We start from the raw sequence: 27,647 nt of genomic DNA, 5'->3' as shown, positions 1-27,647 counted from the left end.
CATTTGTTTTGCACAAAAAACATTCCTTGGGCTAGAAAACAAACCAACAAAAGTGTGAAAAGTGATGACTCATCACTGTGATGACTGTGAAAAGTGATGACTCATCACTTTTCACACTTTTGTTGGTTAGTTTTCTAGCCCAAGGAATGTTTTTTGTGCAAAACAAATGCTTGCAATGGATTCACAATCATGAAAACTCTCCATTTTGACCCCTCACGTGCTACTTAAAGCAGAATCTTTCATTTTTATAATATATTTCCTTTCCTGTGTAGTGGAGTCAATGGGACAGTGAATATACAAATGGCCATAACCTTTTTTCGCGATGTTTCCGGCAGAGCAGGCCTCTCATTCTGTGGACCTTAATGACCAAACTAATAGATAAAACAGAAATAAAAAGTGCGGCAGAACATCACATGTTCAACCCTATTCCTTGAGCTTTTGGGCATGTGGATCCCCTACTACCATGATTTTAACCAGTGGTGGGAAAAAAGTACTCAAATGTTTAAAAGTATCAATACTGCAATGTAGAAATACTATGTTTCAAGTAAAGTCTGGAATACAACATTTACTTGAGTAAAAGTGCAAAAGTATTGGTATCAAAATGTAGCACCAAAAGTAGCCTACAACATGTTTGAGAATAGCAGATCTACAAGGCTGTGAGCTTGTAGATCTTTTAGGGCTAAAGTGGTTAATATGTGTTTTGCAATATTAGTTATCATTTATATATGCAAGGTAACTAGTAACTAAAGTTTTCAATTAATTGTAGTGGAGTAAAAGTACAACATTTGCTTCTGAGATGTAGTGGAGTAGGCCTAAGTAAATTGACTGAACCCCTAGTTGCTGTAAATTGACAGCAACTAGGGGTTCAGAGTCTTGCTCAAGGACTCTTCAACACTAACTCTGGGGGAGCCCGGGATCAAACTGGGAACCCTTCAGGAAGCCTCCTTGTTCTAATGACAGCTTCTCTACCCCTGAGCCACTGCCACTCCAAATGGTGGCAGGCATGATGAAATCCAGGGATATGTCTGTATGATGTTTACAGACAGACACGCCATGAGACATGTGTCTATTATTTTACTTGCAAGTGAATGTATTTAATGGGTTTAATCAATATTATATAGCTCTGTACACACACACACACACACACACACACACACACACACACACACACACACACACACACACACACACACACACACACACACAACCCTAACCGGTGATATTCCTTTCAAGAATATGACACAAATGTGTGGTTTATTAATTTTATATTACACAATGACACACTAAAGAAACATCACATCAACAGCGATATGGCTTAAGTTACAAAGTTAATTCAAAATCCCATTGGTTGTATTCATCGGTAGGAATGCATACATCAGATATTTTACACTTACAGCTCAATAGCTATATCAGAAACGAATGAAATGTGCGTAGCAGTTAAGAGTAAAAGAAAACTGCAATTCCTGGCTGAATATGTGGAGTTTGTGGAGCAAGTCAGTTTTATCAGGGAATGAATATCAGGGAATGAATCAACAAGCCACCTTGGATGCATATAGAATTTTACCATGTCATTTAACTTATTAGCAGCTACAGAGTTTTATACCATAATAGGGACAATTTGAAAAGTTGGACACCTGCATGGAGAGTCCTAATTTCAAACCCCCTGACAGTGAAACAGATGGTCAAGGTGATCTGGTCAGTGATCCCTTCTGGAACCGGAATCCACTCCGATCCTACTGTCACAGTCTTGAAGCTTTAGTCAGTATGGTCACGCACACTTGGCAGTAGGGAGGCAGAAGGCCATGGTGGAGGGAGGAACCAGGATGTCTGTGAAGATGGGCCTGTATCCTGCAGGGAGGGGTGGGGCACTCTGCTCCAGCAGGTCCAAAACCGTCCCTCTCACGTCCCTAGTGATGTCCCCACGAATGTCCAGCAGCACGGACACGTGCTCCTCACTGAGGAGACAGGAGAGAGGGCAGGGGCTCATGTTCAGGATTCATCTTTAATCTGAATTAAAACTGTAATCCGGAATTAATTTTATGAATTAAATGTTATTTGAAGAGAGTAGTGCACGCACATCCGTGGCCCAGGTGCTAGACAAGCAGAATCATGAAGAAGGACATAGAGTCAGCACACTGGTTAAGCTCCATAAGTTTATATATAAACTTATGGAGCTTAACCAGTGTGCAGACTCTATGTCCTTCTTAAATGTTATTTGAACCAGAAAGGAGTGGGGTCTGGTGACTCCCAGGAGCAAAATGGAGAACAGTTTAACTACTTAAACCCTATTTCAAAGATAGCGAAAATAGCCGATCTACAAGCTCAACATGTGGAGCAGTGACACGTTGTGGGCTTTTTGATTAGCTTTTATTGTTGTATGGAAATTCTATTGGTTTCAAAATAGTAACCAAACACTACAAATACCCAGCCAGTTAACGTTGCAGTATGCGTGTAATAAGCCTTAGAGCATTTAAGGCACTTTAGGAAAGGAGAGTGTGTTGAGTCTGTTACTGGATTTTTGCAAGTAATAGAGCATCGCAGCGGAAGTGGTTTACTGGTGCCACTTAAAAATCGTCATTCATTTTCCCCATAGACTTTTACAAAGATATTTATAACAATTATGTTAAACCTAGAACCAAGCCATCCAGGATGGCAGTGAATCATGACCATACATACAACCTTTGTTTCTATGAAAAGAACATTTTGAAAATCGCTAAACAAAGGGTAGTTATTAAATGTAGTATATCAAATTAATATTAAAATATATTTTCAGATAGGATCAAAGGTTTTATGGTCATGATTTACTGCCATCATGGATGGCTTGGTTCTAGGCTTAACATAATTGTTATAAATATTTTTGTAAAAGTCTATGGGGAAAATGAATGACGATTTTTAAGTGGCACCATAAACCACTTCCGCTGCGATGCTCTATAGGGAGATGGGAGACTGACCTGATGTCAGGGTACTTTCCTACAAGTCCAGACACCTCTAGACTAAGCATGCCAGGATCCTTGAGTTGAATGAATTCTGCCAACACTGGTAGTAAAGCCAGAGGATTCACTTCAGGTACTGACCCTTCCCCCTCCTGGATCAACAGACATACACACACAATAAGGTTAGGTTAGGATTACGGTACTGTATATACAATGTATATATATAAATATAGGACATATATTATACACATACACATATACTGCACATGTAAAAAAAAAATGAAAGAAAACATATACACATAAATGCACTCAAGAATATTGGCACAAAATATTGTTTATGAAGAGTTTGGATCATGAAGAAATAACGTATTACACGTGTGCGCGCGCGCGCGTGCGTGCGTGCGTGCGTGCGTGTGAAAATGTAAAGCACATTGAAAAACTCTTTGGATAAAGACTATATAAACACACAATGTACAATTTACAAATCCTATTGGTACTCATTAGAATCATGCCCCTCAGCCAGACAGAGTGCAAGGTCAGAACTAAAGGCCCCTTCCCACTGCACCCAATAACGCTAACATCGACGTTCACGTCAATTATGTCGGCGTTATCGTTGTGGTGTGGACGCCACCATCCACTCTCAACCACTTCAATGGACAAATATATATTTTTATAGTTATCGTTATCGTATCTAATTAACTATTGAAAAATAGCAGATATACAAGCTCACAGCGCGCCGCGCTGCGAGCTTGTAGATCTGCTATTTTTGAACAATTTTGAAAATTAGAATTTTGACCCGATTCTATAAGTGTCTTTTGAATCCTTCTTAAGATTTTTCGAAAAACCTATGTTTCTATGTCAGCAATCTGGCCAGCCATCGTAAAAGAAAAGGTCCTTTTCACTTAAATGGAGCTCAGTTAGTCTGTTCTTGAGAGACTACAATGCCAGTGGTTCTCAAACTTTTTCATGTGAAGGACCCCCAAAATTTAGTATTTGGCCACGGACCCCCATCACAAAATATTTAGTTCCAGGGACCACCCAGAAGCAAAATTTGAGTTACAAACTCGGTGCCGCGCTGTGAGCTTGTATATCTGCTATTTTTCACTGGTTAAAGCATTCAATAATTCTAGGCCTAAATGGGTTAACTGTGGTATAATGATTACCCAAATACAAAACGACATGACAGTGGTTCGTCTCTTCCTCACCAGGCCATGGAAGATCTCTCTGAACTGCTGGTCGTCCTGAGTCATACGCTGGGCCAGTTGTCTCCTGTCCTCGGCACTCCTACACACAAGCCTCTTCTGCATCAGAGCCCTTACATACTCCACTACAGTCAACCACTGGGACTCCTCCTGAAGACGCTGCAGGGACACAATATACAGTAGGTGCTATTAAAGGGGACCTAAACCCTAGGCCAGGGGTCTTCAACATTTTCAGGCCAAGGACCCCTTAGCTCTGAGAGAGATGAAGCAGGGACCCCCACTACATATCGTATAGTTGCAGATTAAAAATGTACATGGATTATTTCTCATTCAATTTAGACTTGACAGCACTATCATCTGTGTAGGCTGGATGTGTATTTTCATATGTTTAACCACTTGAACTGTCAATACCTACTAGTCTGCTCTTCTTTTCCCTCCACACCAAACCTCTGTGCCAAAAAATAGCTGCGAGGCGTTGTGAGCTTGTAGATCTGCTATTTTTTTGGTTAATGTTCCACTAAGAATAGTGATGCTAGGGTTCAAGTGATCAAACCTGATCACACAAAGATTTGGCCCCTGTTGTAACTCTGAGGACCCCCTAGGGGTCCCGGACCCCCTGTTGAAGACCTCTGCCCTAGGCCCTATAGTCAGTGGCAATTTTATGAGATTAAGGCTAGGCTGAGTTTGTAAGCAGCACAGCTGCCGCTAATAAAAAAAAGAATAACGGGTAAGTTAGATTTAGGTGTGCCTACATTAGCACTGAAAATACTATTTACTTATTGATGACACTGGCACACCTACATCTACTGTAACACACCCATTCTTTTAAATTAGCAGCTGTGTTGCTTACATCAGATGTACAGGTACACTTACCTCAGCCTAGTCATTTAACCTTTAACCCATTCAGAACGGGTACACTATATTGTGTATCATTATTTTATGCTTTAACTATTGAAAAATAGCAGATATACAAGAGTGCTGCGCTGCGAGCTTGTAGTTCTGCTATTTTTTAAAAATCGTGAAAATTAGAATTTTGATCCGATTCTATAAGTGTCTTTTGAATCCTTCTAAGATTTTTTGAAAAACCTATGTTTCTATGTCAGCAATCTGGCCATAGCCATCGTCAAAGATAATGTCCTTTTCACTTAACTGGAGCTCAGTTAGTCTGCTCTTGAGAGACTACTATGTCAGTGGTTCTCAAACATTTTCATGTGAAGGACCCCCAAAATGATATTTATTTGGCCACGGACCCCCATCTCAAAATATTTAGTTCCAGGGACCCCCCCAGAAGCTACATTTGAGTTACAAACGTTTGCTTTGAAAATACATATATTCAAAGATTTGCACACATTTTCACGACTTTTTCAAAAATAGCAGATCTACAAGCTTGCAGCGCGGCATTCGGTGCCGCGCTGTGAGCTTGTATATCTGCTATTTTTCAATAGTTCCAAAGATCTATCAGAGAATATTTTGCATCAAGCTATTCATATAGTTGATGCCTCATTCATATAGGCCTACAGTTTGATGATGCCTTTTAAAAACCTTGTTTTTTCGAAAAACAAATGACACTTCCTGTACATAACACTTCAAACAACACTCCCAAAAATATATTTTCAGGGGTTGCCCACTGGCCTACCGGTCCAGGCGCATACCACATAGGCTCAGTGTAGCCTGACAGCGTGTCGCTGGTTTGAGTCCCGATCCCAACTACCTTTTCTGCGTGTCACTCCCCATCTCTCTTCCCATTTCCTGTCAGTCAGTCCTATCAATAAAGGCATAAAAGCCCCAAAACATATATACTGTATATTTTCAAGTGATTTTCGATCACCAGTATGTAGGCTAAGGACCTTTAGATGGCAGCAAACTCATAACATTTGCCTAGGGTTTAGTTCCCATTTAAAATGCATTCAGCAGACATAATGTTGTTCTGCATAAGCAGTGACTCAGTGCATAAATTGCTTTGTATCACGCCCTTGAAATGTAGCCCAGCTCTTCTTGATATTGTTAATGTGTTTCAAAGAGCTCTGGCTATAACGTTAATTGGAACAAGTGCTACCTCCAGCTTCCCTTTGCCCCAAAGAATGAATTGTTGAACTATCTCCTTCCCAATACATATTCCTGTGAAATGTTTCAAGCAATTTGACTGCATATGCAACACATTTCTTTTTGAATGGAAAACGCCCACAAATGCATATGGAACAATTACAACTCCCTAGTGTAGACAGAGCGGATATGGGACTTCCAAAACTGTTATTGTATCATTATGCATTTAGCTTGCGACATATCATCCAAAGGTCCCTCCCACCAGCTAAAGGCTCCTCCATGGTTTATGTATGTCAGGGGTCTTCAACGTTTTCAGGCCAAGGACCCCTTAGTTGAGGGAGAGATGAAGCAGGGACCCCCACAGCCTTGTCATAGATTCCATATAGTTTCATTGTTTGACAGCACAATCATCAGAGTATTTTGGATTCACGTCAATTTGTGTTTTCAGATATTTAACCACTTGAACCATCAATACATAATAAACTTGACCTTTCACTCTGTACTTAGTCTGCTCTTTTTCCCCTCTACACTAAACCTCTTTGCCAAAAATAGCCGATCTACGAGCTCACAATGCCTCGCAGCGCAAGGCGTTGTGAGCTTGTAGATCTGCTATTTTTGTCTAAAGTTCTCAGAATATGGACGCTAGGGTCCAAGTAGTCAACATAAAAAAGGAGGAAAAAAAAGTTCCTATCACACAAAGATTTGGAGGACCCCCTGTAGTAACTCTGAGGACCCCCTAGGTGTCCCGGACCCCCTGTTGAAGACGTCTGATGTATGTATTGAACAAGATGTGTGCATTCCACCCCACTAGCATGTTTATACATCCGATTGTCATCTGAGAAGAAGCCCCACCCCATTTCTTCCTCATCTGCGGGACATATGGAAAAAGGTAGCTGGAATCCATTCGTAAACATGTTGCATGTTCCAACAACACATCCTCAGCAATCTAAGTTGCTCTATGATATCATTAAGACATTTGGAGTGGGTCATGAAACCTCTCAATACCATTCCACAATATTTTGCCAGGCCACTACGATCCAAACAGCATTAAAAACTATTTAGGGGAAGGATCTTATTCCATTGTGGAATAAGATATACCAAAACCTCAGGAAGCTGTCAAGGGATATACAGTATATATATATATATAGACTCAATCAGTGTGTGTTTCTTTTTATTATTATTATTACTATTATTTATAGTATATTACGTTCAGAAAATAAACAATACTGTTAAAATAAAATAAGCTTTAAACCATAAATAAGAGAGCATGACAAATATTATTGCATTGAGCAATGAGAACTAGAAGCTGACTATAGTGCAGAACGAGAACTCTGCATACATCCTACCCGGTTTAATAATGCAAAGCCATTGTTGTACATATCCTACTTACCTGTGTAGTGTGTAATTATAATAATGTCAGATATCATCGCTGGTGGGCTAGTACTGACCCCACAGGCTCCCTGTCGCCTAACACCGCTGTAGTGCCTTCCAAGGGTCAATATCTACAGTATGTACTCCAAAAGCAAATTGCACAGGGATCCGATCCCCAAAATGGAGAGAAATCTGACCTGTCGACATGGAGGCCGCACGCGGCCGTACAGCTCCAGGTGTCGCTCCAGAACCTGGCAAACCTTGGGGGTGGGGTCCCCCTGGGCCAGCCAGGGGCGAGTGAGGAAACCTTGGAGGAAAGGTTTAAGATCTAACAGCAGCTGGTCCATCACCAGGCGACAGGCTCGCCTCACAGCCCGGTCCAGGGCTGCCAGCGGGTTGGGGGGAGTCCGGGTGAACTGGCTCGCTGACCGGGACGACTGCTGCTGCTGCAGGCTCTCCGTGGACGCCCTGGGTAGGATGGAAGTAACAGGATTTGATTGGTTTACTATGAATATACAGTAAGGAGAGGAGAAAACGTTAATGCAGCATTTTGAGAGGAAATAAATGTTAATGTCCATTCTGTATTTTTTGACCACGGATAGGGCATTCACCAAATATTAGAATATTCGAATATCAAAGTCACTATTCCACGTTGTTCACCAAAGTCGAATATTCGCATTTTTTTCTCTTTAAAAAATATATAGTTTATAAAGCATGGCTAGATAGGAAGACATAAGAATGTGTTGTCAATGCCCCTGGTGGAGGAATTTGTTAATGCTCTATACCAGGGGTTCTCAAACCTTTTTGGGCTGTGACCCCCAAAATAAACATATTTGAACTGGGGACCCCCACCCTGACAAGCACTTGGAATTGTAGGTATTAATGTGACTCGGTTCCACAGATAAATATTGTGAAAATAGCAGATCTACATGCTCACAACGCCTCGCGTTGCGAGGCGTTGTGAGCATGCGCGTTGCGAGGCGTTGTGAGCATGCGTTGTGAACATTATTTTCACAATGTTTGCCTCTGACAGTTTTGCCAGTCCTGTCGAATATTCGACTATTCGAATACTTTGAGGTCGAATAATTCTAATACTAAAAATCACTATAGTGAATGCCCTAACCACGGACATATTGTACAGTACTGTTCAAGTGTTATATCACTCCCCTCACAGAGACTCCAGTCTCTCTAATGAATGAATTAAACACAAGCTGCCTTTCTCTTTCTCTTGCTTATTTATTTATTATCTTCTTCTTGCAAAGGTCTTACTTCAGAATGATGCAGTTACTGATGGAAGCCAGCAGATAATGGAGGTAGAACTTGTTTTTGTAGTTACTTGGATCCCTGTGATGCTGTTTGCCAAACTCCACCAGAGCCTCTCGAAACCTGGACATAAAGAGATATTATATAATAGAACAAGAAACCTGGACATAAAGAGTTATTATATAATAGAACAAGAAACCTGGACATAAAGAGTTATTATATAATAGAACAAGAAACCTGGACATAAAGAGATATTATATAATAGAACAAGAAACCTGGACATAAAGAGATATTATATAATAGAACAAGAAACCTGGACATAAAGAGATATTATATAATAGAACAAGAAACCTGGACATAAAGAGATATTATATAATAGAACAAGAAACCTGGACATAAAGAGATATTATATAATAGAACAAGAAACCTGGACATAAAGAGATATTATATAATAGAACAAGAAACCTGGACATAAAGAGATATTATATAATAGAACAAGAAATCTGGACATAAAGAGATATTATATAATAGAACAAGAAACCTGGACATAAAGAGATATTATATAATAGAACAAGAAACCTGGACATAAAGAGATATTATATAATAGAACAAGAAACCTGGACATAAAGAGATATTATATAATAGAACAAGAAACCTGGACATAAAGAGATATTATATAATAGAACAAGAAACCTGGACATAAAGAGATATTATATAATAGAACAAGAAACCTGGACATAAAGAGATATTATATAATAGAACAAGGGAAAATGATGAATCCAAGTTGAATGGTATACATATACACTTACTGTATGTACAGACACTCACATTCTTTTGTGCACACACGCACGCACACACACGCACACGCGCACACTGCACACACTGCAAACACACACGCACGCACGCACGCACGCACACACACACACACACACACCTGTTTAAAAGGTTCTCCATCTCATAGAGGCCCATCTGTATTATCTGGTCTCGTAGTGATTGTCCGATCATCAGAGCCACCCGGGCATTCTCCTCCAGCATCTGTATTGAACACCAATATTACATGAGCAAACACAACAATCTCCAATGCAATGTTTTAATGAGATATTAATAAAGGAATAGACTCGCGTCACCAGACCGTTGACTCCTACAATTTGCAAATGCCTTCATCATGCAGTCTGGGGCACGGAAGTTCTGAACGTGAGTATCCGCCATGAGAAGCCATAAAGCAGATGTGAAGCCTCCTCCACACTTCTGTTTTGTTTTTACTGTTTCGTCAGGCACATTTATCCTAATATAAATAGATTAGAATCATATATGCTGCTTATCAGAAATTACATTTAAAATATATTTTCGTGAACGGAAATACCAGCTTCAGTTACTCTGATTTCAGGAGGTGTAGTTCCAGACTCTACTGAATATAGCATTCGGAGATTGTGGAATAGTTGTCTGGCTACACAACACTAATGAAGGAATAACCAAATTGGTTTATTCTTTGCTAATGATTATGTCTCAATAAAGCACTGCATCAGAGCAACAAGAGTATGTCTATTGTCATTGGTTCCACAATCACAGATGTATAACCAACCTCCCAACAAATGAATCACAGCACCACAAATTCATTTTTATGGGCCACGAGTCACGACTCAAGTAAAAATATCTTTTTAAAATATATATAGGCTATATTAAAAATAAATCCCCTCCCAAAAAACACACATAAGAAATTCCATAAATAAAATATAATAATAATGAAGAAAAATAGCCAATCTACAAGCTCTCAACGCGGCGCGAGGCGACGCGTTTTGGGCTTGTAGATCTGCTATTTTCACTAGTCCGGATCCTGGGCGAATGTGTAATTTCTCTTTTGGGTCATGGGCTAAAAGGTTCACACACTCACACACGCACGCACGCACGCACGCACGCACGCACGCACACACACACACACACACACACACACACACACACACACACACACACACACACACACACACACACACACACACACACACACACACAGAGAGAGAGAGAGCTGACCTGTGTGATAATAGTAGGCAGGCTGGTGTGGTAGAAGCCCTCGTGGTCAGTGTCTGGCTCCTGGTCTCTCTGCCAGTCCGTCAGCTCCACTTCCAGAGCTTTGTGCATCCACTCTGACACGCTCTTCTGCAAACAGCAACACACACCGCTCCGTAAGGCACTGCTTCTCAAAGTGGGCTCCGGGGACCCCCAGGGGTCCTTGAGGGAGCATAAAAATCGATTTAACCAGTTAAACCTATCGGCTAAAGGCAATTTTCAAATAGTTCACAGCTTGTCCAGGTAGCTCAGTCTTTGAACCACAAGGTCATGGGTTCAATCCTGGTTGAACCCATGACAAGTTGTGCAGTAAGTAAAGGGAGCTGATGGTAGGTGTGGTGCTCCACCTCAGCACTCCATCTCCCAGAGTATTGTGACCAGGATATGCCTTCTCGGCTGATACACGTGCCTTATAGTCAATAGTCTATAACACTGGTTCAAATACAAATTAATTTGGGGGTCATTGATATGAAAAGGTTTGAGAACCACTGCCGTTAAACACAAGTGAATAAGGGAGTTAATTACTACATTGTGTAACGTCTCTATAATACATAACAGGCACACTGGTGAAGGCATCCATTCACACAGACAGACAGACGCAGAGAGGGAGGGATTTACAGCAGAGAAGGACTGACTGCCTGGAATCAACCCCAGGCAGCCGACAGATAGAGAGAATCCCAGGATGAAACGTTGTGCAAAAAGCATGACTTCATGCAGGGACGTGCTGGCCATTGGGAAAAGCGGGACAACTGCCGAACGGCCGGTTCATTCCTGGCCGGTCCAGGCCGGCCATTAGGAAAAAATGTAAAAATAAAATGTCGGCCTTCGTTCCATTTTGTACATTTTTTTGCAAAGCAAAGCCCTGCTTCATCATTCAAGGCCGTCGCACAAAAGTAGTGAAAACAGCTGATCTACAAGAACACAACGCCTCGCACCGTAGATCGGGTGTTTTCACTAGTTTAAATCATTTTTTAAATGATAAATACAAAACTAACGGTTTTGGACATACAAGGTTTCCACCCGACAACAACGAAATATAACTCATGTAATTGGCCCACTGGCTTGTCACTTGTCATGATCTGAAATGGCAAATCTTTGAGTAGCAGCAGCGCTATAGAAAGAGATCTCTCTCTATAGCGCGCAATGAGGGCCTCTCCAACTCTTTTTCCCGGGCTGAATCAGGGGCCCAGCACGTCCCTGACTTCATGTGCATCCTGTCTCAGAGTCCTCACCCTCACACGGTGGACGTATTTGTTGTGCAGCTGCTCCAGGCCCTCCAGGGAGATGAGAGGTCCCAGCTCCTCTCTCTCTATCTCAGCCTGCAGCTCCGGGTGGCCCATCATCTCTGGGCTGCCAAAACAACACTATTGGATGTTAGATGATTTTCAGGGATGATATTTGCATGGCATTCATGCTTCATCGGTCTAAGAAGGGAGACACACACACACGCACGTACTGTACACACGAGCACACACACACACACACACACACACACACACACACACACACACACACACACACACACACACACACACACACACACACACACACAGATCTTCGGTCTGCAGAAGACACATGATAATGTGAATTCACATGACCGGGATGGTTTACTAATTAATAGGCTTCAAATAATTGACAAAACATAAAGATTTGATTTATAATATAACATTCATATAAAAAAAAAAATCACAGTATGTTTTCTTTAAAACCTTTGAAAATGTGTTCATATTGTGCTCCTGATGAATATGAACTTGAAGCATACTAGTATGTTAGTTTCATTGATCGACCCGGCTGTTTTATACTTGGTTGTACGACGTGTCACGTTAATGGCCGATTGTATTTTTGCTGATTTAGAACATTTTCTGAATGTTTTTACACATTTGTTTTTAAATGTTTCGAAAATGTTTGCTAGGTTGAAAGTTAAGTAGTTAAGATTCTATGGTTCATTACAAAAGTTTGTAATTTGCATGCTGTTGTCTTTTCACATAGTTAGGGTTAGTTTTCATAATGTTGCACCAAATCAAGATGACCAGCCCTGCCCCTGAACACCAACTGTAAACACATACAGCATAGATAGAAAGACAGCAGCTTGACACAATAGATCATCAACCAGGGGTCATGTTCTATTTGCCCGAAGGTCATGCCCACTTGCCCGAAAAGTAAGTCGTCCATTATAAAATGATAGTTAAGATTTTAATTACCACTCAATTTAACACTTATTTCTTTACTTTCTGGGGCTGTGCGATAAAAGATGTCATACTGTACCTCAATACTTAAATAAAGTATATACTGTAGCTATGATTGAATATGTCTATGGTTTCACACTCGTTATTTTACATTTTTAAATGTAGCCATTGTAGTAAGACAGAGCGTGCTGGCCACGTTCAGGTGTTTAGACAGATATCTCGTCTTGTGTTTATAGACGGTTGCGTCCCCTCTCAAAGGAGCACTTGCCCAGTCGGGGAATCCTGAAAACAGTGTCAATGTCAATGCCTGGATCATCAACTTCATTGGTGTGGTTTTTCACCTGTTGTAGATGTGCAGCACCCAGTTGAGCACAGCGAAGATCTCTCCACTCTCTAGCTCCCAGCTGCTAACCTAGGCCAGAGACAAGCTCATATGCAGTGGATGCAGGTGCAGTCATGTAGTGGTGATTTAACTATATACTTTGTTGTGCGACGAATAGCTAAAAACAGCTGATCTACAAGCTCACACAACTTGCTGCAATGTGACACGTTATATTGAGCTTGTACTTGTAGTTAAGCAATAAAAAAAAACTAGAAGCTGGGCCGCCCGAGCGTCTAGTCGGCGACCTGGCCAACTCGGAACAATGTAAATAGGGAATGAATGCCCCGCCCTTTAATGCAAACCCCATTATACCTGTTTTCATAGGACCCGTTTTGACCATTTGTCTGCCTGTGTCCATTTTTGCCCATATATGGAGATATCTGTATCTGTCTGTCGGTGTCCATTTTATGTCCATATATGGAGATCACTGCAGTTATAGTTCTGGGTCCATTTTATGCCCATATATGCCCATATATGGAGATATCTGTCTATCTGCATCCATTTTATGCCCATATATGGAGATCTCTGTATCTGTCTGTCTGTGTCCCTTTTATGCCCGTATATGGAGATCTTTGTGATTCTGCATCCATTGTATGCCCATATATGCCATATATGGAGATATCTGTTTATCTGCGTCCATTTTATGCCCATATATGAGATTTCTGTCGCTTTTTCATGGGAATAAAGGGACACAGACAAACAGATGGAGGAGGAGACAAACTTAATGCAAACCCCATTATACCTGTTGTCATAGGACCCGTTTTGACCATCTGTTTGCCTGTGTCCATTTATGCCCATATATGGAGATATCTGTATCTGTCTGTCTGCGTCCACTTTATGCCCATATATGGAGATCTTTGGCCAGTTCCGGAAAATCCTGATGTCAGACATCAGAATCCGAACCTTTCGTGCTGGTTCCAGAAAATCGTGTATCGGGTCGGGTCGGGTCGAGGCCGAGCACTGCACTACCTGCTGCGGTGGGGAACGCACGTGCCGAATTTGAAATAGGGAATGAATGCCCCACCCTTTAATGCAAACCCCATGAATGCCCCACCCTTTAATGCAAACCCCAATATACCTGTTGTCATAGGACCCGTTTTGACCATCTGTTTGTCTTTGTCCACTTATGCCCATATATGAAGATCTCTGCACACACAGTACCGGTTGCAGAAAACTCTGATGTCAGACTTTATGCCCATATCTGGAGAACGCGCGTGCCGGTGGGAAGAAGGGTTCTCGAGATACGCGGATTACATACATACATACACATTCACAGAGATTTTGTGTTGACTCATGTGGCGTACGTGATGTCAGAGCCTTTTATGAAGTGATGTCACAATGACTCAGCGCTTGCGCCGATTTCCTCCGGAACAGCCTGATGTTAACAATCAGCTCCGCATAAGGAGATTCCGAACGTTTCGCGCCGGTTTCGGAAAACCGCGAGTCGGGTCGGGTCGAGGCCCGGCACTGCACTCCGCGCGGCGGCGGGGAACGCGCGTGCCGAATCTGAAGCCGGTGGGACGAACGGTTCTCGAGATACGCGGATTACAAACAAACAAACAGACAGACAGACAGAGATTTGTCGCATTTATAGATAGATGTAAATAGGGATGCCAGCCAGGGTTATAAAGTTCATATGTTCTTCTATGAACTTCAGTTAACAAATAGGCTGAAAAACAGCCAAAAAAGCATGCACATCCAAGGCCATATAGGCTGGGTGCTGGACTAATAAAAAGTGTACAAATATGAAAATAAGAAGATTTTACAGTGTGACTTGGGGTCCCAGAGATGAAAAATGTTATCAAATGGGTGTCTGTGGCCTAATTAAAGGCAGCTCCACAGGGAGGCATTGAGGGGCAATGCCCACCCAGATTAGACTTTGATTAGACCAGTTCAGATTGGCCAGCCACCATTATTTTAAGAAGTTTTACAGGTGTTAATTATATATGCTATATATGTTTTGTTGTTTGTGATTATTTTAAATAAATTAATAGTAATGAAAATGCAATAATAAAAGGTAGCCTACACTGGTGATGCACCGAGTTGTGTTGATTGAGTTTGTTTTGATGTCTTTTCCTGTGTTGTTGTGCATGCAGCACGGGAAATTCGAATCTTTTCAGTGAGAAAACTTGTAATGGACATTACTAGTTTGGCTCAAAACGCATCAAAAATCGGCTTGCTATGTATAGGGGTGTGTTGAAATATAAAGTGTCCCCCTTGGAAAATTGATGGCCTCCCTGCTGATTATTCCCTGGAGCCGCCACTGCGCCTAATGCATATCAAACTGAGGATCCATGAAATAACAAAATAAATCTATGAACTACAGTCAATATTAACCATGCAGGGAATTCTCACAGGGGAAACTGTGCCAAGAGCACTATATTGTATGTAGACTTACAGACCTGTGCCAGGTGAGACTGCAGGCAGCGGTGGCTGGCCCTCAGATAAGCCCCTGTTAGGCAGTAGTGCGGGGGGACACAGTGTTCCAACAGGTGTCGTACCGTGGCCAAGTCGGCCATGACACCATGCTGGAGAGCAGACAGGTGTCCAGCCAGTCCTGGGCCGCGTGTGTGCAGGAAGGATACACTACGGAACCGTGTGGACACTGCCTCGTCTAGTACCTGGCATGGGCAGGGAAGGTTGAAAGTAATAGAAGATTGATCTATATCAGCATTTCTGCGTACATAAAACACTTTTTTGGCCTCTATTGGTACATTAGTTTGTTGTTGTGCTCGATTTCCCTGGCTGTCTCAGCTTTCAGGGATTGGCTGAGCTTTTCAAAGTTAAAAAGGAAAGGTCAGATAGAGGAAACTTGAGGAAGAAGATACAATAACCCCACTCTTGATTTGTCTCTCTATCTCAAGGTCAAGTTGTGTGCGTGTCTGTCAGTGGCGGGTGGACGGTTTATGCCCAAATATGGACATGCCCGATGTCAGCACAAATCAGCGAGAAGATTATACTGGAGGTTCCACATCTAGAGTCCGGGCGTTGCACTGCCAATCTTTGTCAGAGTACCCGTTGTCTGTCTGTGTCCCTTTTGTGCCCATATTTGGAGATCTCTGTATCTACCTATTACCTACCTGTGTCCCTTTTAAGCCCATATATGGATATCCCTGATGCATGCCCTTAAATGGGCATATTGGTTGGATAAGCGGTTCTGGACAACTAATTCAAATCTGGACCACCACATATCTGAACATCTCGACGGTGGGCACAGCCAGGGGCGTCACACCAAATTCTGGGCCCTGGGTACAAGGATTCACTGCGGGCCCCCCATGAATGTTAACTATTGAAAAATAGCAGATATACAAGCTCACAGCGCGGCACCGAGTGCCGCGCTGCGAGCTTGTATATCTGCTATTTTTGAAAAATCGTGAAAATGTGTGCAAGAAACCTATGTCAAGGACTCCCAAGATGATATGTATTTGGCCACGGACCCCGATCTCAAAATATTTAGTTCCAGGGACCCCCAGAAGCAAAATTTGAGTTAGAAATGTTCGCTTAAAAAATACATATATTCAAAGATTTTCGCACAATTTCCACAACTTTTCAAAAATAGCAGATCTACAAGCTCGCAGCGCGGCACTCGGTGCCGCGCTGTGAGCTTGTATATCTGCTATTTTTCAATAGATAAAGTTATTAGGGCCCCTCCACCTTGGGGCCCAGTAATTCAGTCTCACTTTCCTACCCCTTGTGACGCCCCTGGGCACAGCACTCCCTCGAGTCCTTGCCGCTGTGCGAGTTGGACTTACCTGGAAGAGGCGTTCTCTCCAGCAGCGGGGTCTACCAGGGGGGAGTGGTCTGCTGTGGCCACTGGCACCGCCTCTCTCTTCCAGGAAGAGCTGGTCGAGGGCCTCCTCTCGCTCCACGATCCGCACTGCAGACACAAAGGGCGTGGGGTTCTGACGGGCCAGGGCCAAGCCACTGCTCACTACGGCCCACAGCTCCTTACCTGCAGTGGTGGATGGAGTGCAGTCATTACTCAACCTTTTGGAAATCAAGGACCCCCCCCACTTTGATATGCATTAGGTCACATATGCTATCCATTAGGCCACAGATGCAGAGCTGTATATCTCTGGAATCCCAAGGAGTCATTTTTACTGATAACTAATGGTTGGAATGGATTGAGCAGCCCAACAATACCCTAATTACACACCTCGTATGTTCATATTGGCCATTTTTTTATTTTTCCCCCTTTAATCCAAGGCCCTGGGTATACCCCCAACTTTGATTGGCTCCCACAAAGTATGTCAAGGGAGTTGGGTTTGACAAAGTTCAGAGGTGATAGTAGACACCTTTATGAATACATTTGTGAAGAAAGCTAGTGATTTAGATTTAGTTCCCAGATTGGTCTAGCAATAGGCTAACTTTCCCTTACTATAATGGAACCAAATGGGCCTACATTAAAGTGATGTATTTATCTTGAGACTTACACTGCGCCGAATGTTTTCTGATTTCTGGTTTGTTTCGTGGCTATTGTCTTTCTATCAGATGACTGTAGTCTACTTCCAAATCAATATTTAGTTATAAACGCTTTTCAACTGTGGTCCTCACATGTGACCATTTGCAGAAAGGTAACACAAAGGTAATTCATGTTTCATCATTCACTTCATTTATGGAAGTCTCAATGTATAAAACAAGAAACAACTTCTGAAAAATAGTGAAAATTAGAATTTTGACCCGATTCTATAAGTGTCTTTTCAATCCTTCTAAGGTTTTTTGAAAAACCTATGTTTCTATGTCAGCAATCTGGCTATAGCCATCGTCAAAGAAAAGGTCCTTTTCACTTAGCTGGAGCTCAGTTATAGAGGAGGAAAAAACCCTAAAAAAGAGCCTTAGTTTTTGAGATACCCCTACCCGGGGTAGAACAAAATGTGACATTGTTTTTTCAAATCTTTAGGATGTCCCCTTCATGAAATGGATTGTCACAAGTTTTACTTTTACTGCAAAAGTCATGAAATTGATCCATGAAGGGACTCACCACTTAGGCAAAAAAAACACCTATCCTGAAAGTCAATCCTTTGTCATTTTCTACCTGCTGGTTGTTTTTACCTCATACTTGCACAGATGGTCTACAGGTAGTGTCCTTACATCCCAGAACAATCAGAATGCAAAAATGTGGTTCTGTTTTGAATCTGTAGCCTTTTATATAAGGACTTTCTATAGGCGGAAATTACATTTCTAATGAATGTTCCCCTGTAATCCTGGTGATAATCTTCTATAAGTGGTAGAACAACAACTGACAGTGTTTTTTCACAACTTTGACTTGTCCTCTTCATGAAATGGATGGTCAGTTGTTTTACTTTTAATGCAAAAGTCATGAAATTGATCCATGAAAGGACTTTCTATGGGCGGAAATGACATTCCTAAGGAAAATTCCCCTGTACTCCTGGTGATAATCTTCTATAAGGGGTAGTACAAACCCTGACAGTGTTTTTACTTGTCCTCTTCATGAAATGGATGGTCAGTAGTTTTACTTTTACTGCAAAAGTCATGAAATTGAAAGATGGAGTTCCAAGCAATCTATGGTAGTCAGACTTAAATGCAGTATGTATGTAGGGCAGGCCTACATGCAGTAGAATATACTATATTGTGTGCACCATTCTTAATGCCAAATAATCAGCAGCTTTTTCTCATTTTCATTTATTTAGTTTATTTCCTTTTCAATCAATTATCAATCAACTATTTTGAGCAGTCTGAAGGAGACTGACCAATGTTTTTATTTCTTTGAATTAGTTACAAGCAGGACAGTCCATATAAATACAGGGGCAATATTCCAACCCTTCCCAACTGGATTCCACAGAAGGGGTTTGGGGACACGATTGTGGTATATATATATATAAGATATAACACTTTGCTACATAGCCTGTTGAACATGCTGTTCAAAAGCATCCTTAGTGGGAGGCAGATGTGAGACTGACATTTCTGTTGTTGATGGAAGAATACAACAGAGCTCATCAAGACTGGAACATGGCTGGCCCTTTCCCTTCTTTTTTAGGCCATAGAGAATGAGGGCATATTGTCTAGCACATGCTAAAGTCTCTGGTAGACTATCGGTCAAGCCAAAGATTCTCATACCCTGAAGCTCATTTATGTGCTTCTCCAGCTTGTTGAAAGCGGTTGTTTTGCTTATTGCATCCAGTCAATGCGTGCCATGCTGGAAGACTCTCACACAAAGCCACTCCCAATGTATTTGTAATATCAGACACAGGGACGTATCGTTGTCTATCCCATGACCAGCATGCATGACAATCGAAGCTGTTCCAAGGAGTTGTCGACTAACATATTAGATGAGCAACACAAGTACATCCATGTATATAAATTGGGTCAGGGTCTGAGAACCTTTGGCTTGACAGATAGTCTACCAGAGGCTTCAGCATGTGCAAGACAATATGCCCTCACTCTCTCTCTCTATGGCCTAAAAAAGAAGGCAAAGGGCCAGCCGTGTTCCCGTCTTGATGAGCTCCTTTGTATTCTTGCATCAACGACAGCCATGCCAGTCTCACATCACTGAGGATACTTTTGAATGTTCAACAGGCTATGTACCAAACTGGTACAGTATATGGTGCCACAATCATGTCCCCAAACCCCTTCTGTGGAATCTAGTTGGGAAGGGTTGGATGCTAAAGGATGAGACTACATTACTACAGCCTGTCCTGTTCAAAAACATAGCCTGTAACAAGCAGTAAGAGACCTCACCCAACTCTACTGCTATGATAAGGATTGTTGCAGTCAAAGTAGTACGTGCCTCAATGTCTCTCTGTGGGATTGTGTTGCACATAATGTTACTCCTGTATTTACAGTGCATTGACTGTAAACTAAAATAAACAAGAAATTACACAATCCTTTTATACCAGCTTGTGCCTTGTGGACCAGCCTTGTGGAGCATTGTAGTGGCCCTTAGTTGAAATCCACTGGGAACTGAATTCCTTCTTACCTTTTATATTTTAATAATACTTACCATCATACCATATTTATTACTATAACATAAACAGTAAGACAGAATTCAATAAATCCATTGACCAGCCATTGGCCAATAGATACACAGCGGATTATGTCACAAAATCTCCTGCCAAAATTACGTCAGAATTTGGAAGATCATCGCTTTGTATCCATTGACCAGCTTTGCAAGCAAGCTGGTAAAAATTGGTCAGTCTCCATCATACTGCTCAAAATAGTTGTTGATGTGAAAATATTGAAAAAGAAATAAACAAAATAAATGAAAATGAGAAAAAGCAGCTGATTGATTATTTGGCATTACGAATGTCACACATATATACCTATACCTGATAACCATCCGTAGATTCTAAATGAATATGAAGTGTGTAGAGACATGGTATCAAATTGTAATCCCTGTTATTAAACAGTCATTGTGTTGTATTTGAGGCATTATTACAGTATTAATAGATAGAGGAACTCTGGAAAATAAAATAAAAACCCTGCTGCATAGCATAACAAACCTGCAGCATATTATGACATATTCTTCTGGTTTCTTTTAGGTGTTGGTGTATTCCCTATAGACAATCTGTAAAAATATTGTGTAAATTCAACTAAGTAGTAAGTAGGGATGGAGCTTGTCCATTTGTATTGATAATGAGCACATTATCGATCCTGCTTGTTGACCCCTGCTTTTATCAAGCCGACTATTGAGTGTCTTCTAATATTTTGTGGGAAGATGTGAGATGACAAATTCTGAACAGAACTGGAATATTCTTTTTTATTGGCCAGTTGTTGTGACTGTGAGTTTGTCTATGAAGATGAGAATTGACAAAAGTAAAACATATTATCATTTAATATAATTAAAACAATCATTCATTAATGTGCAATAAGTGTTAAATGGCTATATATTATGAATAGTACTGTAACAATTTCTTGATCGCCTCTTGATTATTGATTGATTATTTAAACTTGACGTCAAGAGTTACTGACCATCGATTTCATGAAGAGGACAAGTAAAAGTTATGAAAAAACATTGTCAGATGTTATAAACCATTATAGAAGATTTTACAGGATTACAGGGGAACATTTCCTTAAAAAATGTAATTTCCGCCTATAGAAAGTCCTTATATAAAAGCCTACGGATTCAAAACAGAACCACATTTTTGCATTCTGATTGTTTTGGGATGTAGGGACACCTGTAGACCATCTGTGCAAGTATGAGGTAAAAACAACCAGCAGGTAGAAAATGACAAAGATTGACTTGGAACTCCATCTTTCAGGGTAGGCGTTTTTTTTTTTTTGCCTATGTGGTGAGTACCTTCATGGATACATTTAATGACTTTTGCAGTAAAAGTAAAACTACTGACCATCCATTTCATGAAGAGGACAAGTAAAAGTTATGAAAAAACCTTAACAGGGTTTGTACTACCCCTTATAGAAGATTATCACCATGATTACAGGGGGATTTTCCTTAGGAATGTCATTTCCGCCTATAGAAAGTCCTTATATAAAAGGCTGTTGATTCAAAACAGAACCACATTTTTGCATTCTGATTGTTTTGGGATGTAGGGACACTACCTGTAGACCATCTGTGCAAGTATGAGGTAAAAACAACCAGCAGGTAGAAAATGACAAAGGTTTGACTTGGAACTCCATCTTTCAGGATAGGCGTTTTTTTGTGATGAGTCCCTTCATGGATCAATTTCACGACTTTTGCAGTAAAAGCAAAACTTGTGACAATTCATTTCATTAAGGGTACATCCTAAAGATATGAAAAAACCATGTCACATTTTGTTCTACCCCGGGTAGGGGTATGGTCAACTTCTGGCCCATTTTTTCCTCTACTATTAGTCTGTTCTTGAGAGACTACTATGTCAGTGGTTCTCAAACCTTTTCATGTGAGGGACCCCCAAGATGATATGTATTTGGCCACGGACCCCCATCTCAAAATATTTAGTTCCAGGGACCACCCATGAAGCAAAATTTGAGTTACAAACGTTCGCTTTGAAAATACATATTCAAAGATTTGCACACATTTTTCACGACTTTTTCAAAAAATAGCAGATCTACAAGCTCGCAGCGCGGCACTCACCCAGGGCCTCCACCAGACGTCCCACACCAGAGAAGTATGCGGTCACCAGCTGGTCGTCCTCAGCGCTGAGGCCGCCTCCGGAGGTTTCAGCTCCTCGGTGGAGTTGCCAGAGGACGTCGTCCTGCCAGCTCTCCAGATCCATCAGGCGGGCATGGGCTTCGAGGAGGCGGCGTGATTCCACCAGGCGTTCTGTCTCTGCCACCATGCTACGCACTGGCAGGAGGAGGTAGGGCTGTCACAATTATTACATAATCGTCTAATCGTGATTATTTGACATTATCGCAATCATTTTGTCATAATCGTCATAATCGTGAATGTTGAAAAATTTCCGAAATAGTGGAAATAGCAGATCTACAAGCTCACAACGTGTTCGCCACGCGTTGTGAGCTTGTAGATCGGCTATTTCCACTATCAAAGTTATTTTTTAAGTAGTAAGTTGTCAAATATGTCAGTAATTTCTTTGTATATTTAGGTTGTGGCATATCTACCATGTACAACTTCAAAGCCTAAAAGCCAAACAGAAATGTAATTATCAACGACAAAAACACAATTAAATCGTTAATCGCCAATTATTTGAGTGACAATTAATCGTCATGTAAAATGTCATATCGTGACAGCCCTAGGAGGAGGACGAGCAAGGCCATGGGAGGAAGGTAAGGAGGATGAATACAGGGATGTGAGGAGACGACAGTGAGACTTTGTGATGAAGAAGATGCTGCGCTAATGCAGTGGTTCTCCAAATATTCATGTCAACGACCCCCAAATTGATAGCCCATATATTGGGCCTTCTGATTATTTATTTATTTTTATTCAAACTCATTTTCAAAAGTGTTCAGCCCATTTACAAGCTCTCAATGTGTTGCATTGCGATGTGTTGTGTTGGATTAAGAGCGTCTGCTAAATGCTTAAATTGTAAATTGTTGCCAGTTCGTAGAATAGACTGGGTATTTTCGAATAGACGACTTACGATAAAATGGGTTAAAGTCGTTAAACTAATTTTGATACTATATTAACTAACTTGTGCAAGGGGACCCCCAGGGACCCCCTCTAAGACCCATGGGGCTCTCGGGAGCCAACTTTGAGAACCCCCGGGCTAATGAAAAAGTGGAGGAGGATGGGAGAAGAGCCGAGCAGTAGGACAGGGAATACGAGGAGAATAGCCTGTTAAATATTCTACCCACCAGCGTAGAGTCGTGGCAGGTTGCTGACTGCAGCAAGCAGCTGACTGTGATTGAATGACAGCTCTGTCAGTGTCTCCAGAGACTTGACCACCTCAGCGTTGCGACTGGACTCCAGTCCCGCCTTCCGCAGGGCGTGGGACACATCTGACAGCTCTGCCCTGGCCACTCGGAGCTGGCCAAGACCCCAGCCCACCCCCTCCAGGTAGGACTGGACCACAGACTGGAAGAGAACCACAAGAATTCAGCACAAATTGTCGGATCAATATTTTCATTTGCAGTGGTGTAAAGTAACTGTACATTTACTTAAGTAGGCTACTGTACTTAAGTGCACTTTTGAGATATTTGTAGTTCTAGTTTACTTGAGTAATTCCAATTTCCAACACTTTTACTTCTATTCCACTACATCTCGGATCCAAATATTGTACTTTTACTCCACTACAATTATTTGAAAACTTTAGTTACTATTTATGTTGCAGATATAAACTATAATATTATAAAACAATATAAACCATTTTTGCCGTGTCGTGTAGATCTGCTCGTAGATCTGCTTGTAGATCTGCTACTTTTACTTTTGCTACTTTAAGTACATTTTGATGCCAATACTTTCTTACTTTTACTCAGGTACATTTTGAATTCCAGACTTTTACTTGTAACAGAGTATTTCTATGTTGCAGTATTGATACTTTTACTTAAGTAAGAAATTAGAGTACTTTTTCCACCACTGTTCATTTGTAGGCCTACTTTTGGTGGTGTTGATTCAAAACAACAACCTCTGCAGATTTTACCTTTTGGATTTGGCTTTTCATACATGGTACGACTGCAACTTTGCGTGTGCTGTACTTTGCACGTGTGTGTGTGTGTGTGTGTGTGTGTGTGTGTGTGTGTGTGTGTGTGTGTGTGTGTGTGTGTGTGTGTGTGTGTGTGTGTGTACCTTGAGTCTGGAGTGTATGGATGTGGTCCGTTGGATTTCTCTCTTCCTGTACTGACTCAGTCTCTCCAGATGTTCAGGGCGACAGAACACACCTGACGCCCACTTCAGAGCGGCACCCCGCGCCAGCTGCTCAGCACGCTCCACCTCAGGCCACACATCCGGTTGGGGTGCCACAGCTGTCAAATATGTAAGGAACAGGTTACATTCAGGAGAAATGGAGACCAAACGTATGGTCATTCAGCACATAGGCCACCACTGTGTTACTGTTAGGTACAGTGACTGTGTCCTGCCATATTTGCCATGTGCGGCATTTACAAGGCCAGGCTTCTGTCTGGTAGACTACTGCCATGGAGCCTGTACCAAAAACAATGAGAATTGATTTGGCCTGGAAGGACATCCCTTCAGAAACCTATGAACTCTTTGCCGCGTATATGGAACCCACTTGTGGACAAGAAACATCCTATGTACTGTTGAAACGTCATCCATTGACTGACGAAATGACCATACTTATACTCATGTCAAAACATCACTTGTCACTGTTGTCAGAGAGAGCACGAACCATTGAACCATTATTTCTGTACTGTACCTGTCTTGAATTCTCTCTCTCCAGTAAACATTCCATTCTCACTCTGAATCACTCTCCTGTCTTATCTCTTTGATGGATTAATGTATCTCATAGGGGAATAAGAAGGTGTTGTTGTTTACAAATAATATATTTATCAAACTGTTACCTATATTGCCTTTGTCCCACACTGCAGAATCGAGAGTTAACCACTTAAACGCCATGCTTTGGTGGCTCAGGGGTAGAGTGGCCGGTAGAGCGGCCGGATGGTAACCATGAGGTTCCCAGTTCGATCCCGGGCTCCCCCAGAGTTAGTGTCGAAGTGTCCTTGAGCAAGACACTGAACCCCCGTTGTGCAGGTTGGTGCCTTGCATTCCTCTGCCATTCCATTGGTGTATGAATGTGTGTGGGTGAATGCAATGCACAATCTGTAAAGCGCTTTGGATAAAAAGTGCTATATAAATGCACCATTTACTTCCTTGACCTTGTCTGGAGTCCTCCAGGTCTATACTGGTGAAATGCAAGGAGGATTAACTGGTCAATAACAAAACTCTCTTTTAGCACGCCAAGCATCAACAACTAGTGTGACGCTGCATGAATGGATTTTCAAGACAGGATATCTTTTTTATCAGCTCAAACAAGGCCTTCTGTTTGTATGTCAGAATCAGTCCGTTACTAATCAGCGTGTCAGCTGGTCACACAGCAAAGCGAGCCAGACAGACACATATCTGTCGGCCAGCCTGTAAAGGCAGTCTGTCAGGCAGTCATCAAGTGAACGAGATAGATATAGGTCTTGCAGGCAGGCAGGCAGTCGGACAGCATCATAATCAGCATCACAGGATGTGGTTCTCCAATTAACTTAATTCAATAACAACCCAATGAGTGACTCAGCACAGCACGTGAGTCACCGCGCAGATCTTTTATGTGAATGTGCATCTGTCTGTGTTTTATTGGACTCATGTGAGTTTTACCCCAGTGAAAGAGGGAAAGTAAGGCATTGAATAGTGTTCGTTATATGGTTGATGGTTAGAGGTTTAGTGTTAGAGTCAGAATTAGGGTTACGTCAAGGTTATGGTAACAGTTATGGTTTTGAGTTGATCATTGAAGGTAAAGGTTAGGGTTAAGGGTAAGCAAGTATTCATTCACTGGCTGTAAGGTAAGGTAACACCATGAACATAAATCGGAGTGCTGAATATGTCATCATCAGCAATTCTGCCAAACAACAAACCGATAGAGTTCCCTCTCAGGAGAGCCATTATAGCCTAATGCATTCTCGAACTGCACCATCACGGTGAAAGTCACAGCCATAGAGTTCATGGCAACACAGATGATGTTAGCATCAGCTGCGACACTGTTACAGAGATTGTAACATGTTTATAAATGAGAAGAACTTGAGTCACCAACATTGTGATCAGGGCAGGCAGGCGTTCTCTATATGAAACAGAAATAGACAGACTAATATACTGTATATTAGGCGCTGTATGTCTATCAAATAATGAGGCTGTTCCTTACATGATAGGCTGAGATAGGCAGAAGTTCATTGACATTCAGTCACACTCATAGAAATTCAACACTAGCCATCCAACTGTGCTGTTTCCTCTTTAGTGAGACTTTGGAAGAAATGGGTGTCACTTGACAGTGCTGGCACTGCGAGTGAGTGAGTGAGTGAGTGAGTTTATGTGTATGTATGTGTGTGTGTGTGTGTGTGTGTGTGTGTGTGTGTGTGTGTGTGTGTGTGTGTGTGTGTGTGTGTGTGTGTGTGTTTGTGTGTGTGTGTGCCCACGCACGCACGTGTGTGTGCATGTGAGTTTGTCTAGCTATACTTATGGGGACTAAACGCATGTTCACACAGTCACCTGCAGGGGACCTCTGACAGTGTGGGGACAAAATAGTAGGTCCCCACAACGGTTAGGGTTAGGGTTAAGGTTAGGGGTTAGGTTTAGGGATAGAGGTTAGGGTAAGGCCACAGGACTTGCATAAAAATGAATGGAAGTCTATGTAATGTCCCCACAAGTGATATAGTGTGTGTGTGTGTGTGTGTGTGTGTGTGTGTGTGTGTGCGTGTGTGTGTGTGTGTGTGTGTGTGTGTGTATGTGTGTGTGTGTGTGTGTGTGTGTGTGTGCGTGCGCGCGTGCGTGCGTGTGTGTGTGCCCATTACAGTACCTTCTGGTTTGTCACCACCATTCTGTTCCCTGTCTGACATTTAACTTCAGTTTTCAGCCAACCGCCTGTTCTTCTGTCCACCAAGCCTCCTCTTCCCTGAGGGCCAGCGCTCCGAGTGCCGAGGACACAACCCTGCCAGGGAACGGTGAAGAAAGACACACACAGAGAAGCAAGGAGAAAGGGTGGAGGAGAGAGGGCACATATCCATTCTACTGACGGCTTTCCTCTTTCTCTCTCACACACACACACACTCTCCCAGACACATCCTCTGCTCAGAGGCCGACAGGAAGGGAGGGAGCTGCCTAGCTGGGGGAAGGGAGAGAGAGAGAGAGAGA

The 27,647-nt window shown here is 41.9% G+C and overlaps 1 protein-coding gene across 1 annotated transcript; it reads right to left on the bottom strand.

The window, feature by feature from the left end:
• Positions 1–1,768: 1,768 nt before the first annotated feature.
• On the bottom strand, positions 1,769–27,436 carry exoc3l1 (exocyst complex component 3-like 1; the record flags this gene model as incomplete). Its single annotated transcript, XM_080736804.1, has 15 exons — positions 27,313–27,436; positions 24,588–24,763; positions 23,657–23,876; positions 22,476–22,688; positions 17,197–17,396; positions 15,847–16,065; positions 13,404–13,474; positions 12,109–12,226; positions 10,841–10,966; positions 9,747–9,847; positions 8,819–8,935; positions 7,747–8,017; positions 4,139–4,294; positions 2,952–3,085; positions 1,769–1,955 (listed from the first exon to the last, which is right to left on the bottom strand). The coding sequence occupies exons 1-15, from the start codon at positions 27,350–27,352 to the stop codon at positions 1,769–1,771; spliced, it is 2,349 nt and encodes a 782-aa protein (XP_080592930.1). The 5' UTR covers positions 27,353–27,436.
• Between the last annotated feature and the right edge of the window lie 211 nt (positions 27,437–27,647).

This window comes from Nannobrachium achirus (genome assembly GCF_963921795.1).
Source record: "Nannobrachium achirus genome assembly, chromosome: 11".
NCBI lineage: Eukaryota > Metazoa > Chordata > Actinopteri > Myctophiformes > Myctophidae > Nannobrachium > Nannobrachium achirus.
Note: the sequence above shows the minus strand (reverse complement) of the source record. Positions and strands in the feature narration are given on the sequence as shown.